General features: G+C 37.8%; 1 protein-coding gene across 1 annotated transcript; it reads left to right on the top strand.

Annotated features, from left to right (window-relative positions):
• The first annotated feature begins 9,288 nt into the window (after positions 1-9,288).
• On the top strand, positions 9,289-14,592 carry LOC141606400 (alanine--glyoxylate aminotransferase 2 homolog 1, mitochondrial). Its single transcript, XM_074425519.1, has 9 exons — positions 9,289-9,728; positions 10,909-11,139; positions 11,570-11,740; positions 12,141-12,284; positions 12,387-12,566; positions 12,724-12,949; positions 13,495-13,608; positions 13,703-13,789; positions 14,267-14,592. The coding sequence occupies exons 1-9, from the start codon at positions 9,480-9,482 to the stop codon at positions 14,308-14,310; spliced, it is 1,446 nt and encodes a 481-aa protein (XP_074281620.1). The 5' UTR covers positions 9,289-9,479; the 3' UTR covers positions 14,311-14,592.
• The last annotated feature ends 445 nt before the right edge of the window (positions 14,593-15,037 follow it).

The raw sequence follows: 15,037 nt of genomic DNA, 5'->3' as shown, positions 1-15,037 counted from the left end.
TGGATAGTACCTACCAAGAGGGGGTGGGAGGTGTCTCTCATGAGGGTGGGGACAACGTTTTATATGGAAGTGGGAGTGGGGGAGGAGCATCTAGTTGGGCACCGAGGCTTATGGAGTATCATGGCCGCTATGTCAACGCAATAGTAGAAAATGCGACGATGGACACCTTGAGCGGTACAAGGAGTGAGGAGCTTAGCACGCGAAGGGAGGAGTCACCGGTGAACAACCAAGGAGCCTTGGTTCGGTGGGTGAAGAGGCTTGGCAAGAGAAGGAAGTCCTCTTCTTAGTCGTGTTTACTTATATGGAAGCTTGTTTGACCTTGTGTCGGTTGAGTCTCGAACAATTTATTTTCCTGTGTTATAAACTCAGCCATAAGGCCAAAGCCTAGTAGATGTTGTGTGGTAGGATGGTTTTATGATCACCATTGAGACCCTTTGCAAGTATACTCGACCATAGGTAAGCTTAAAGATCATAAATGACCGGATTTAAGACTACCATGTGAGACTCATCCGAGTGCCGTTTTCACTCGACCGAGTGGCGGACCACTCGACCGAGTGACCTATTTCACTCGATCGAGTGAGCCGAAAACAGACCCTGGGAACTTTCTGTAAAGACCCGTACTCGACCGAGTGACACCCTCACTCGACCGAGTGACACCCTCACTCGACCGAGTGACATCCCCACTTGACCGAGTAAGTTTCCACTCGACCGAGTGGACTGTTTTGACCTTGTTTTGACAATTTTGACCCGACATGGATTGAGTACCTTTGATTTATGACCCTACCGGTCTCCTAATAGTTGTGTAAGCATAGAAATCATTAACGAATAAATTGGAATGAGTTGTTTACGTTGGTATGTGTCGCTTTGTACATTGTGGTACGAAATATGTTTAGTTGATGGATGAGATCTAACATGTTTAGTAAGAATAATAATGATGCGGTAATTGGTAAGCGTATGCAAGAATTCTATGAGTCTTATACATGATCGAGTCTTGTGACGACTAGAGTGGGATGATATGATACGAGGATGGATAAGAACACGTGCATGATCATGTGGTTTATGCATAACATCAATTAGTCGGGAATAAGGAATATGGAAGAAAGTGAATCACAATAGATGAGGTACTCGACCGTGTTACGATTATTATGTACGGAGTCATGGGTTATACATGTATACCTAGAGTCACGAGCTATGCACGATATGACTGGACCTTAGCCATGATAGTGGGAATGAATGTTGAGCTTGACTTATACTCGGACCCATGAGCCTAGATCGAGTGAATAAGAGAATCCTTCTCGCGAGAGATCGAGTGGTGAACTTCGGGACGAAGTTCTCTTTTAGGGGGAGTGAATGTAACATTTAGGAATAATAAAGAGCATGACAACATAAAAGAGCACGTACGGTAGAGACGAGTGAATGCTTGAGGAAGAGATTTGGGAGTTAGACATGACACGAATGAGACATAAGAAAGTGTTAAGGAAAAGTGAGAGTGAGGCGAACTTCGGGGACGAATTTCATTTTTAAGGAGGGAAGATTATAATACCCGACCATTGTGGGACTCGTACTTAGACCTCGGGATGCGTAAGAGGACCATTAAACCGATAAGAGATCACTCGGGAGGGAAGGATAGCCTTACACTAGACCTAGACTAGACCAAGTAGAGTTGCAGCGGATCGAGTGGGTCCACTCGGTCGAGTGAAGAGTATACTCGACCAAGTGAGTCCACTCGACCGAGTAGATTACTACTCGGCCGAATGAATCCACTCGACCGAGTGGACTTGGCACTCGGTCAAGTGACACTGTTTCAGAACACGGGATTAAACCCTTTTCTTCCCTAACCCTAAAATCATTTATATCTTTCTCCTTATCTCTCCAAACTATCTCCCTTCTCTCTAAACTCTCACAAATACCTACTTCTTGGGATTCAAGCTTGGATTAGAGGATTTCCCACCTTCCTCTTCATCTCCTTCACCTAGTAAGTAATGTAACACCCCCATAGGTCGGAACCCTTTCCATTAGGCATCCCCAACGTATGGAAGCATTACAAGATTTGGTTTCCCAAGCTTGTAATGCGAACAATCAAGTAAAGAAGTGTTCAACATTAAATTCAAATAGCTAAGTCGTAATAAGTTAAGCGGTTACAAATTTAAGGGATATAAAAGTCATCCCATTAGTACAACCAAATTGAAATAAGGAGTTTAATTGTCAAAAAGCTAAGATAAACAAAAGTGGTGACGAATAATGAAGGCCGCTCCCCAAGTCCTCGAATCTATCGTGCTAACTTGTCAACACTGCTCTCCATATGGGCAGAAATCACCATATGGTTCACCACAAATAATTCAAAACCCAAGTGTTAGCTTAACGATATAAATGTTCAATGCATGCAATACTAAGCTTATCTATTCATATAACAATGCAAGGTAAGAACCAACAAAGTATGATGATACATATGAGTCACCCTCCAACATACATCCCCACGAACCAGTGACCGGGACACGCCCATGACGCCACTATCAACACAAGGTACTCGGAATGCGTCCGTGGTACCGGGCCCGAGTGCGACTCGAGGTCCCTGCCAGACGTCGTGTCTCACCACACGAGTCCCTCCATAACCCAAGTACTAAATGTGCACATCCCCCTTGGAATGGGAAGCTCCAAGGGTGACTTGAGCGAAAGACGGTTTCACAACCACCTTCCATCTCCAAAATCGTAACCAATAATCCTCCAACATCCTTCATTGTCAACCAAACCATGAACAAACCAAACAAGTCCAACCAACACAACTATGTAACCATATTAGCAAAACAAGTATAATCATGCTCAATTCTTCACTAATTCATTTCTTCTCATTTAATTGCTCTTTTACATGTTATAATGCAATAATGTAATCATCCTTGTGACAATTTACCATACTTATCTTCACCTAATTACCATAAAGTCATCTTATGTGACAAACCCTAATTACCAAAACATGTTATAATGCAACTATCATTAGACAAATATAATTAATGATAATAAATGCACAATTAAACACACACATATCATCATAGCTAAGTAGGGAAAACCCTACCTCAAACTTATCTTCACAAATCCACAAGCTACTCACTAGAAGTGCTCCTCAATAAAGCTCCCTACACATATTAATTACTACAATCATTACTACAAACCATTATAATAAATCTACTAATTAAACTCTTTAATTATTCCTCTGAATTCTCATAACCTAATTAATTATGAGGTAGTATACTATGATAATTAAGATTACTAAGATAATATTAGAGGAAGTGGAGTATAAATCGACTTACAAACAAGATGGATGAACAAGGGGGCAAGGATTCTTCACTTGGATGCTAGGGTTTTTGAGATGATTTGTTGGTTAATATTTTAGAGAGATGTTGGCGAGTTTAGAGAGTGGTGGAATAGTGTTTTGGAAGGGTTTTAATTAGGTGGGAAAATCTGAAGAGATAAGGCACGAAACCGACATCTCACCAAACAAACTTCCAGTATAAGCTGTATTCGACCGGCACTCGGTCGAGTGGAGTGGTCGGTCCACTCGATCGAGTGGGGGTTGCACTCGGTCGAGTGGATGGTCACTCGGTCGACTGACTATTTTTATAGGCTTCCAGCTTACTGCCAGATGGTACTCTGTCCTTCACTCGGTCGAGTGGGGCTTCACTCGGCCGAGTAAATCGTCTACTAGGTCAAGTCTCAGTCTTTATAATTGTGAGGTATTACAGTAAAGATCTACCCTTTTCTAGTCTTTCAAACCCTAACTTTTGGGGGATTTTGTTATTGGTAGTTAATTAGTAATTAGCATGTGTAATGGGGGTAATTAAGGAGCAATAATAAGAGTTTTAGTAGTGAATATTAGTATATGATGTATTGTGATATTTATTATGTGATTTGTATAGGATGAGACGGTTTCGGTCCGAATTCGAGTAGCTTGAGGAGATTGCTAAAAGGTAGGTTAATCATACTCGGTTTCAATAATGTGGTGTTGTTATGTTGATGTTGTAATTAGTCTCACATAATTAGGGCATTTGCATTATAACATATTTAGTGGTTAATCGCATCATTAAGAGGATGATTATGAGATGTTGGGTGTAGTTCATGTATTGGTTATTATTATATGTTGAGGAGACGTAAGATGGTTGGGAGACCGTCTTACGCTTGAGTCGCCTCTTGGAGCTTCCCACTCCAAGAGGGATGTGCACATTAATGGCTTGAGTCACGGAGGGACTCGTCTGGTTGAGACACGACGTCTGGCAGGGGATCCGGTTGGCTTCCGGACCCGGTACGTCTGGGCGTGTCCCGGTACCTGTTTGGGGTTGTTTGTATATCTGGGTGTGTCCTGGTACCAGTGTGATTATCAGTATGTCTGGGTGTGTCCCGGTACTGTGGTGGTGGTATTTGTTTGATAGTGTGTCATTAATATCAATAGTCATGTTGCATATTCACACACTTGAGTCGTGTCACACTTTATTTGTTTATTGAAACTGACGTGTTGTGTGTCTGTGTAATTGTCACCTATTTTCGGGGTGGCATGTGTCGATCCATATGATATTTCCGATCATATGGGGAGCGGGTTAAGTACAAGTTGTTTGGATAGCACGCGGGAGACGGGACGAGCTTGATGAGTCACGAGACGGGTATAGTTGGTTAGATGAGTGTAGTGGTCATGAGTTGTATTTTATTCATTAGTTTATATTTGTAATAACTAAACTTGTTATTTATTTAATAAAGTTTCTTAATTGTAATTCCGATTTTACTGCCTCGGGAAACCGAGATGGTAACATTCCCTTATTACCTTGGCTGGGTAAGAAGGGGGTGTTACAATAACCCAAGTCTTGACCGTATTTGACATGCCTTATGCTGATTAGGTTTGACAAAATTATGTTGGTAAATTACTTAAATTTCTGAAGTCTATAGAGCTTCTTAGGCCAGGAACCTCAATAAACTGGTCTCATTTGTCAAATAGGGTTGAGTGTGGTTCTCCTTGTGGAATGTGTAATATCAAACTGCATAAGTGTGACATTAGTTTCTTAACTTTTACACGCTCATGTGATGAAGTACATGAGGATAGGCGGTTCTTACCGTTCAAATAAGTCTTACATTCCCTTTTGTTTAGCCCGTTTGAACCCTTGTAGCCGTTTCATATCCTATTTCTATTAGCTACAATCCTAGAATTTGCCGACCTTATCGGGATAGTCGCGGTTGCTTGTTTATCATGTCTATTTTGCTACTATGGTTAGGGTTGGGGCTTTTATTGTCATTTGTGGGTGTAGTAGAATTTATTAGCAATTGTGTTGTATCCCTTATGTTAAAAAAAGAAGTAAAAAAATAGAAATTCGAAAAAAAAAGAGAAAATTGAAAAAAAAAACAAGAAGAAAAAGAAAAGAAGAACAAATATGCTTCATTGTCATTTGTTAAGGGAACAGGAGGTTGGTTACTAGAGTCTAATGTATTGTTGGAGAGTAGTTCTTTTGACTCTCATGTGTTGTCAAAGTTGAAATAATTTCTCTAGTTTGTGCTTATTGTCATAGATTTGGTTTTTGGTTTAGCGCTGCGACTACCGTCTTAGACTCACATATCCATACGTGCCTTGGCAGAATTCACTTCTATACCATTTCACCTTATTGTCCTTGATACATGTACTTTTATCTATATTGTGAATGCGTATTAGTTGGAAAAATTTCTATCACATTAGATTTCATGCATGTTTCATAAGTTGAGTGTTCTACTTCTTTCTATCTTCACATATAACTCACCCTTACATACTTATGAGTGCATGAGTGAAATCTGCGAGAATCCGACTAATTTGTCTTGCAAGATCGAAAGGTATTTGGCGTTTGTCTATAGTACGGTGACATGAGACTTGAGCTACGTTTTCTGTCACTCGTGCCTTTGAATTTGTTTTATTGGTACTCCTTGGTCATACTTTATTATAGATATGGATAGCTTGAGATTTGTATGTGCATCAACATTCGCTCTGAGTTGTTTATTTGCCATTTCTATGATTGCCTTTTGTATTGTTTGATGCTTTGCTTGGGGACAAGCAAAGAGATGGTTTGGGGGAGTTTGATGAGTCATATTTATATACATTTATATGTCTCCCCTTAGTTACTTTTGATACGGTTTTCGTGCTAAATTACATTGTTATTATGCCATTTATATTAGAATGTTGTTACTTCCGCTTTTTGGTGTTTAATATATAATGCAGGAATGATGCATTTGTAGAGCAAAAGAATGAAATGTAGCACCGCGGAGATGGCATGAAGGAATACACGAAGCATGACACGGAAATCTAGAAGAATAAAGGAAGAGAAGTGAAGAAGACTACATGAAGAAAGGAGCTGAAACGAGAAGTACTCGATCAAGTAGGCAAAAACTCGATCGAGTATACCCATATTTAGCCGTTTCCGCGCAATTTCCTTAAGTCGGTTTATCTTTATTATAAATACCCAATTCACGTCATAATTAGAACTTACGTATTATTTACCCTAAAAACTCTCTTAAAACCCTTAGTTTAGTTTTATTGCTCTTATTATCGTATCTAAGAATTCTCTAATTACGGTACTATTGTTAATCTTTCCTTAATTATTAATCATTCAGTTATTGTTCTTCTTATTATTGCCTTTAATCATGTCTTCTACTATTGTTATTGTTATGTTTATCACTAGTATGCGTAGCAAATTTATTTATCTAGGGTGAATGAGGATCTAGGATGTTAGAAGGAGGATTTGATTAATAAATCAACAGTTAATCTGCTTATTCTTTGTTGTTTAGTTTATCGCTTGAATCTAGTTAGTTAACTACTGGCCAGGGTTAATTGATTAGTTTAGCAAATTGAGACTTTCACCGACCGGGTTAGAATCAATATAGGCTGCGATAACTGAATAGACTGACTTAATGATAGCGACCGCGTGTTAAATTAGATCTAAAGGGAATATTGAATCGACCGATCATTATACTTTAAACAACGTAATTAGCCATGTTAATGAATTAAATCTGACCCCTGGATGACTACTTAAGTGAACCTGAATCCCTAGACTCTTTTAATATATCTGAATTTACCTTTTATTTCATCGCAATTAGTTATAGTCAAACAAACCAAAACTCCAAGAAATCGGTTACCTTTAAGACAAACTTAAATACTAACAAACTAGAATAATTAACTCGTCTCCTTGTGGATTCGACCCTTTCTTACTGCTAGCTACTAGTTAGTTGAGAATAGGATTTATTTTGATTGAGGTGATACGACTTTAGCCTTATCAATCCAAATTGCTCCAATGAGGCTTACGAAGGAGTTAATCAAGAAATCTCTTCCATTCTAGATGATAGAAAAGAAATATTTATCTTTACAATTTATCTTAACAATTTCCGCAGCCGCTGTTAGATGATAGAAAAGAAATAATTCATTTAAAAGCAATGTTAATCCAACTTATTAATCTAACTCATTAACCCTACCCAATTAACCACCCACTGTTTAAAAGCAATGTTACCATCCCAATCAGTCTTAATGCCCAGATGACTCGCTTTCCATAGCCGCCTGGCAATTTGGCAATCTTTGAATAAGTGATCCATAGACTCAATAGAAAACTCCTCTCCGCATAGCTTACAACATATATCAATAGCAATATTTATCTTAACAATTTCCGCAGCCACCGGTAATGTATCAGTAAGAATTTTTCACAAGAAAATTTTCCACTTTTACGGGCACGGTAACTTCCACAATTTCTTCTTTATAAATCTCTTACCACCATCGAAGAGCCGTACCTTATCCTTGATGGTAGCCTTTAGATCCATAAAGCTTTCATGTGCAACTCCACGGCCCGTCTTCACGCTATATTGCCCATCCCTAGTTTTCGGCCAAAAACAACAATCATCTTGTTGGTTTGTGGGGAAAGAAATTGCCAAAATCCGCTCTCCAGACGCGTCATCAAAAAACGCTGTAATCTTTCCTCTATCCCAGTGGTAATTACTCATTAAATCCTTAACCTTAATTTCCATTAGGTCTGGATTGTTCGCAAGCATTCCCTCATTATACCTCGAAGAAGGGGAAAAACCATTTACCCACTTAGTAGCCTAGGCATTAAGCATCGAAGATAAACCAGGCTTTCAACCCAGATGAATGTTACACTATTAAGCCTCTCCAGGTACCCTGATGGATACATCATTATCCATTATAGGAAGGGTAGTTATCAGAAGAATACCACTCCTTTGAGGACAATAATTAACATCCAAGCCATTCAGAAATTGAAAGAGCCTTGCCTATTCCTTTGGCTTGTTAAGGACATCAAGAAAAGAACTCACTTCATCTATAAGTATGGTAATTATAGGATAATCATTTAAGTTCTCAAAGTACTCAGTGACTGGTTTCTTATTTTGTTTCAATTCATAGAGATCTTTGTTCAATCTGTATTTCCTAGCTTCATTGCTCACCTGAGTAGTATTAACCCTTTAACATCTTCTAAATCTCCTTGGCAAATTGGGTGTACAAGATGATCATTTAGATGGATTCGCTTACATTTTGTAAGAACCAAGATATCACCAGGCTATTAGCCATATCTCAGGCCTCCATTTTTATCTTGTCAGTCTTATGTCTTTTAACAACCAGTGACAAAGCCAAGTTGATTCCTCATTCTTGAATCAAACCCAAGATATTAGGAATCGAGTTCCAAATCATACTAGCCTAATCTAATTCCTGATTCCATACCCTTATACGAACCAAACGGGTCGTCACGACCACTCACATAATAATTTGTCTTATAGCATTATTCATTTTTAAAAATTCCAAAAAAGAATAAAGGAAAAATGCACGCGGTGCCCTTGAACTTTCGATTTTTGCCCGAAATACCCAATTTTTTGTTCCGGAAAACTTAAAGAGGCTATAACCCGTGTTTACGAGCTTAGAAAGTGACGATTTTTTTTTTCAAATCGATTATCTTTCCGAGAACTACGATTTGAAAAAAAAAATTGTCGTATTTGGATCCCGTAGCTAGGAGTTTTTGTACGTCAAAGTTTTATTTACCGAACAAACTTTGAGTGACCATCTCTCTTTGTCACGAATTCCAAACGCGACAATTTTTTTTTTTCAAGTCGTAGATCTCGAAAAGATAATCAATTTGAAAAAAAAAATCGTCACTTTCTGAGCTCGTAAACACGAGTTATAGCCTCTTTAAGTTTTCCGGAACAAAAAATTGGGTATTTCGGGCAAAAATCGAAAGTTCAAGGGCACCGCGTGCATTTTCCGAAGAATAAATAATGGGAATCTACACGTGGGACAGAGTATGGTATCTCCTCGTCAGTTGAGTGTCACCATCCCACTCCAATCCAATAAGCAAACATTAAACAATACACTCAGCAACTCCATCATTCATCATTATTATTGGATTCCAAAACTCGCACTATCTTACGCCATTAAAGTCCACTTTTTGTTTTCTTAATCACTAAACCCATTTCATATCTTTGATTGTAGTATGTTCATGGCAGCAATTCTTAGACAAAAATCCCTGCAAAAATGCACAAAGTATCAGTCTTTTATAGCAAGAAGATTATCAACAATTTCAACATCTAATTGTAATTCTAATGATGTTGTTTTGGAAGCACCAAAAATCCCAAGTTTTGATTACAAACCAAAAGAATACAAAGGTCCATTAACAGATGATGTCCTCAAAAAGCGCAAAACTTATCTGGGTCCTTCTATATTTCACTATTATCAAAACCCTGTATGCATCTACACTTTTACTGGCATTCTTTCTCTTCTTTTTTTGTTTAATCTGCTTAGTTTTGCTACTAATTTACTTGCATTCTTTCTTTATTTGTAGATTAATTTTAGTATTATGATCTATGTTTGCTTTTATTTGATTTAGTTTTGTGTTGAATTTGGATTGATTTCATCTGGCTCTTGTAAATTGAATCCATTTGTGCATGACCGTCTTACGATGTGCCATAATCTGCCTAAATTACAAGTACAATCTGGGTGTCAATGTATCATTAGAATGATGATCATGCAATATTAGTAGGACAATTACTTAATGTGGAGGTAGATGTTCTTGTTGTAATTCCTGTAATTCTTCTAATCAGCATGATCAGAGTATAATGGCTTCAGCATATATACTCTCCGTCATGCATGTCTCTTAAAGTTGACATTAAAATTAAAAATTGATAAGTAGTTCTTAATTTACCCTTAAGGGCTTGCTTGGAATGACAGTAATTATTAAGGGAGTAATAGAGCTAAAATGAACTAAAAAAATGGAGGGAAGGGATGGGGGTTGGAGATAGAAATGGATAGAAATGGGGAAATATAGTGTAATACTCACTCCATTGGAGTAATCGTTCCCTACCTCTCCCCCAAGTAATTCCTCCCTCACCTCCTCTTTCCACCCTCCACAACCACCACTAACCACCAATCTCCTCCTATTGCTTCTTATTTTAGCTCTCATTACTCCCTTAATAATTACTCCCATTCCAAGCAAGCCCTAAATACTTTTGGCATGCTATAGGGTGATCGTATTGAGGTCAGAGAGCAGTACCAAAAGTACATAAACTTTTCCGAACAACCAGATCAAGGACCAAGTGTTGTAATTAGTTAGTACAAAGAAGGAATATAATAGACCTAATCAAATAACCCGATCCAACTATCTTACACAGATAAATCGCGATATATTGGACTTAATTAGTTGTTTTGGAAACTTACATTTGTTTGATCTAAACTGATCGAGTACAAGTGTCTCTCCCTTGTCTGACTGTCAATTGTCTGACACGAGTAACTTTGGAAAAAAAAAAAAAAAAAAAGTAAAATTTGAGAAACATAGACTCAACTGTATGAAAGGGGTTATGCTGAATCATCAATGTTATTGCCCTGCTCTTTGTAGTTCTCGTTAACTCTGTAGCGTATGTTTTTAGCTCAATATTGTGGAGGGCAAGATGCAATATTTATTTGATGAGGCGGGAAGACGCTATCTGGATGCATTTGCGGGGATTGTCACTGTTTCATGTGGACATTGCCACCCTGAAATTCTGAATGCTATAGTAGAGCAAAGTCAACTTCTTCAGCATGCTACAACTATCTACTTACACCATGCAATTGGTGACTTTGCGGAAGCATTGGCGTCCAAGATGCCTGGAAACCTTAAGGTTCCTTTTCCTATCTTATATCACCTGCTCTGTACTTTTAAATTAAATGCATGTGCCTATCTGCTCTTCACTTCTGCTCTGTTCTGCAATGGACCATTGTTTGTTGTCGTAGGAAACTATGTTTACTTTTAAATTGCTGCTTTGATTGCCCTTGAGTATCTAGCTTTTTTGGTTAAGCAAAAACTCCGTCTTGCTAATTTTACATGATTTAAAGTTCATTATATGCTCAAGTGAGATCAGGTCTTGTCCGTTATTTATTCTCTCATTTTGTTTCTGCTTTTGATGTTCGGAAATTGCTAGGTACAATGTCTTTTACCTTTTGTTTAGCAAAGATTTTGTCATTTTGGAGGTTGGGCTCATAAGACACCTTTCAATTACTTTGGTGATATCATGATTCCCATTCTACCTTCAATCAAATATGATTGTGCAGGTTGTGTATTTTGTCAACTCGGGAACAGAAGCAAATGAACTAGCTATGCTGATGGCCAGACTTTATTCCGGTAATCATGGCATGATTTCATTGAGAAATGCCTACCATGGTGGGAGTGCTGGTACGATTGGATTGACAGCCTTAAACACATGGAAATACTCAATACCGCAGGTTCCTCTCCGTTTTTCAGTTTATATAGGTCGATTTTCTTTTGGGAGAGTCTAAAATTAAACTTCACTGCCACATTTGCTAAGTTAGTATTTATAGTTGAAAGTGCTTAGTTTGCCTCTACATACTGTAGCATCAAGTTGCATTTGATAAATGATGGAGGCCTAGAATTGATTAGCTTTCATCATATGCCATTTACTCTTACCACTTTGATGACTTTGGGCTGAACCCTGTAAAGTACTTAAATTTCTCCATAGGTCATCTCACAGTAATAAGACTTATTTCCTGAAACATGTTGCTATGAATTAGATCTTTTAAGATTGATTGCACATGGTGACATACATCATGTGGATAGGCTAACTGCATTTGTCTCTGATAATTTACACACGTGTACTTTATGCAGGGTGACATTGATCATGTCATCAATCCAGATCCTTACCGTGGCATATTTGGTTCAGATTCTTCTGCCTATGCTAGGGACGTTCAAGATCACATTGATTTTGGAACGTGTGGGAAAGTAGCTGGATTTATTGCTGAGACGATTCAGGTTAAACCCTTTGCTTGATGTTTGAAAAGCTTTTGTATTCAGCTAGTTTAACAACTCATTTAACTGTTGTTTTGACTTACATATGTTTTGGGTTGCATTTAGGGCGTGGGAGGAGCAGTTGAACTAGCTCCCGGATATCTGAAACAGGTGTATGACATCGTACGCAAGGCTGGAGGAGTCTGCATTGCAGATGAAGTCCAAACTGGATTTGGGCGGACGGGAAGCCACTACTGGGGATTTCAAACACAGGGGGTTGTTCCCGATATTGTGACAATGGCAAAGGTTTGTTTTCTCATCAGCCTCCCCCTAGTTCTTGTTGTATACATATATAATGTGATCATTTTGAAAGCCTGGCACGTATCCGTTTGTTTAATTGGTTATTTTGTTGTGATGTTGAAGGTTGGATTTAATATAATGCGTGTTTAAAACAACACTACAGGGGATTGGCAATGGTCTACCATTGGGAGCTGTGGTGACTACACCGGAGATTGCTAGTGTCATGTCACAAAAAATTCAATTCAACACTTTTGGTGGGAATCCTGTGTGCTCTGCAGGAGGGCTTGCAGTCCTAAGGGTAATTGACAAGGAGAAACGCCAAGAACATTGTGCTCAAGTTGGCTCCCATTTGATTGAACGCTTGAAACATCTTCAACAAAAGCATGATAGTATGTGCTCTTGAAATTTCATTTTCTACCAAAAACATTAAACATCATTGTTACTTATGTTCTTTGCTATATTTTTGCTGGTGATTTGTATCAAAGGATGTGTCCTACAGTGTTGTACTTTGATCACACATTTTACAGCTTTCACTTGACCCACAAGTCACATCTCTTCAGTTGAATTACTCGGTGTACAAACCTGCTTTTACTCCCATGATTGTGGCAATCATAGTTGAGTAAGCTATGTTGGTGAGGTAGAAAAACCAGTCATTGAGATCTTATTTTGAATGCAGTAATCTCGGAAAATGTGTAATCTTCCGACCATAAACCCTCACTACCGGAATTTTCAATGACCCTATACATTTCCATACTATTTCTGCACGCCAAACATCATGTACACCTACACGCTGTTTCTTTCCTTTGTTGGGCTTTTTAATGTGTCCTTGATGAAATGCTCTATAGGTTTGTCGATCGTTAGAGTTAAATGAGCTCCCTTAATACATTATCACATGTCTGAATTTATCATTTGCTTGGATTTTTCTCTCTCTCAGTTATTGGTGATGTTAGAGGAAGGGGGTTGATGGTGGGAATAGAACTGGTTACAGACAGGGCAGCGAAAACTCCAGCCAAAACAGAAACTGCTATTGTGTTTGAAAAACTAAGAGGTAAGTGAATATCAGAGTGCACGTACTTCAATAGCTTCCTACTTGTATCTCTTTACTGATACTTGCAGTTGTCGGATCTTTTTTCTCTATGAAGAGCTCGGTGTTCTGGTCGGCAAAGGGGGACTTCATGGAAATGTTTTCAGAATAAAGCCTCCGATGTGTTTCACCAAAGATGATGCAGGTGATCATATCTTCTATCCTTTATTATAAAGACAAGTAGTTTCGGTGTCCCACTCAATAGTTTTATATTTAAATTCCGCAATCTCTTCTTAGTCAATAGTTACCATTTCCGTTTATAATTAAGTTGTTACCTAGAAAATTAACATAAAACTCAAATGAGATCGTTGTATGCGTCCTACAGACTCACTTGAGTTATAATGTAACTTTTTGAGATTAAAATTTAAGTAAATAAACTCAAAAACTTTATTTTAATACTCAAAAACTATAACATCTGATGTACTACATCAGATGTATAATTCACTTACTGCAAAAACAATGATAACTATAGCAGTGCAACTCCCAACTGGACCGAGTTTTCAAACGGCATATCTTCGACTTAACTTTCTAAATAAGTTGTATTAATGCTTTTTATAGCTGATTCCACTTTAATTATCTAATGATTTTTGTTTACTTGGTAATATCATGTCTTGCTATACAGATTTTCTTGTTGATGCATTGGACTATTCATTGTCAAAGTTGTAGACACCAGCTTCCTAAGAAAGAACCGATCTTACTTGAGGTGACCGCAGTTCCACGGTTTACTAGTACCGATCATTTCTAGCTTCAAACTAATTAGCGGGAGGATGTATGGGATGAGGCTCATTGCAGGCAACTCTCGAGGACGACATGGATCATGAGGCTTATTTCTACAGTTCCTTCTTAGATTGCGCTAATTTTATAGGATTTGTTTTTCAAATCCTTTCCTCCATTTTACAGTTGGATATTTGCAATCTTATCTTTATTAATACAAGAACATTTAAAGCATCATCATTAACCCACGTCATTATATGCAGTTTTTTTTTTTTTTTTTTTTTTTTTTTTTTTTTTTTTTTTTCATTTCCTCAAAGAATTAGTAAAGGTGGGTCATGTTGAGAAAACATGAGAATTAATTGTTTTGGTTGACTTTTACATCCGTGTTTACAACTTAGTAAATATTTTGTACGTTGATTAGTATTATTTTCATTTTCAATTTTAACAAATCAAGTAAATCAGATAAATGACATTCTAAAATTAGTTACTTTAAAGAATCTTTGGAACAATATGACCAAAAATGTTAGTTAAACTATATCAAGTAAATCAAATAAAGTTATATCCCTTTTTAATTTTGTACATACAGAACATCAACATTCACTTACCGTCAATATTTTTACGCAATTGTTAAATCCCGCACACAAATTTACTATATCTTACACACTTTTCCTCTTTTTTC

The sequence above is a fragment of the Silene latifolia genome, chromosome 1 (genome assembly GCF_048544455.1).
Source record: "Silene latifolia isolate original U9 population chromosome 1, ASM4854445v1, whole genome shotgun sequence".
Lineage (NCBI taxonomy): Eukaryota > Viridiplantae > Streptophyta > Magnoliopsida > Caryophyllales > Caryophyllaceae > Silene > Silene latifolia.
The sequence above is the reverse complement of the archived record's forward strand: the minus strand, read 5'-3'. Positions and strand labels throughout refer to the sequence as shown.

Bases quoted from the DNA above. Each gene is read 5' to 3' on its own strand.
- LOC141606400 (XM_074425519.1), top strand. From the start codon at position 9,480: ATGTTCATGGCAGCAATTCTTAGACAAAAATCCCTGCAAAAATGCACA. The intron at 12,285-12,386 runs GTTAAACCCTTT...GGTTGCATTTAG, and splicing joins TTATTGCTGAGACGATTCAG to GGCGTGGGAGGAGCAGTTGA. The intron at 12,567-12,723 runs GTTTGTTTTCTC...ACAACACTACAG, and splicing joins ATATTGTGACAATGGCAAAG to GGGATTGGCAATGGTCTACC.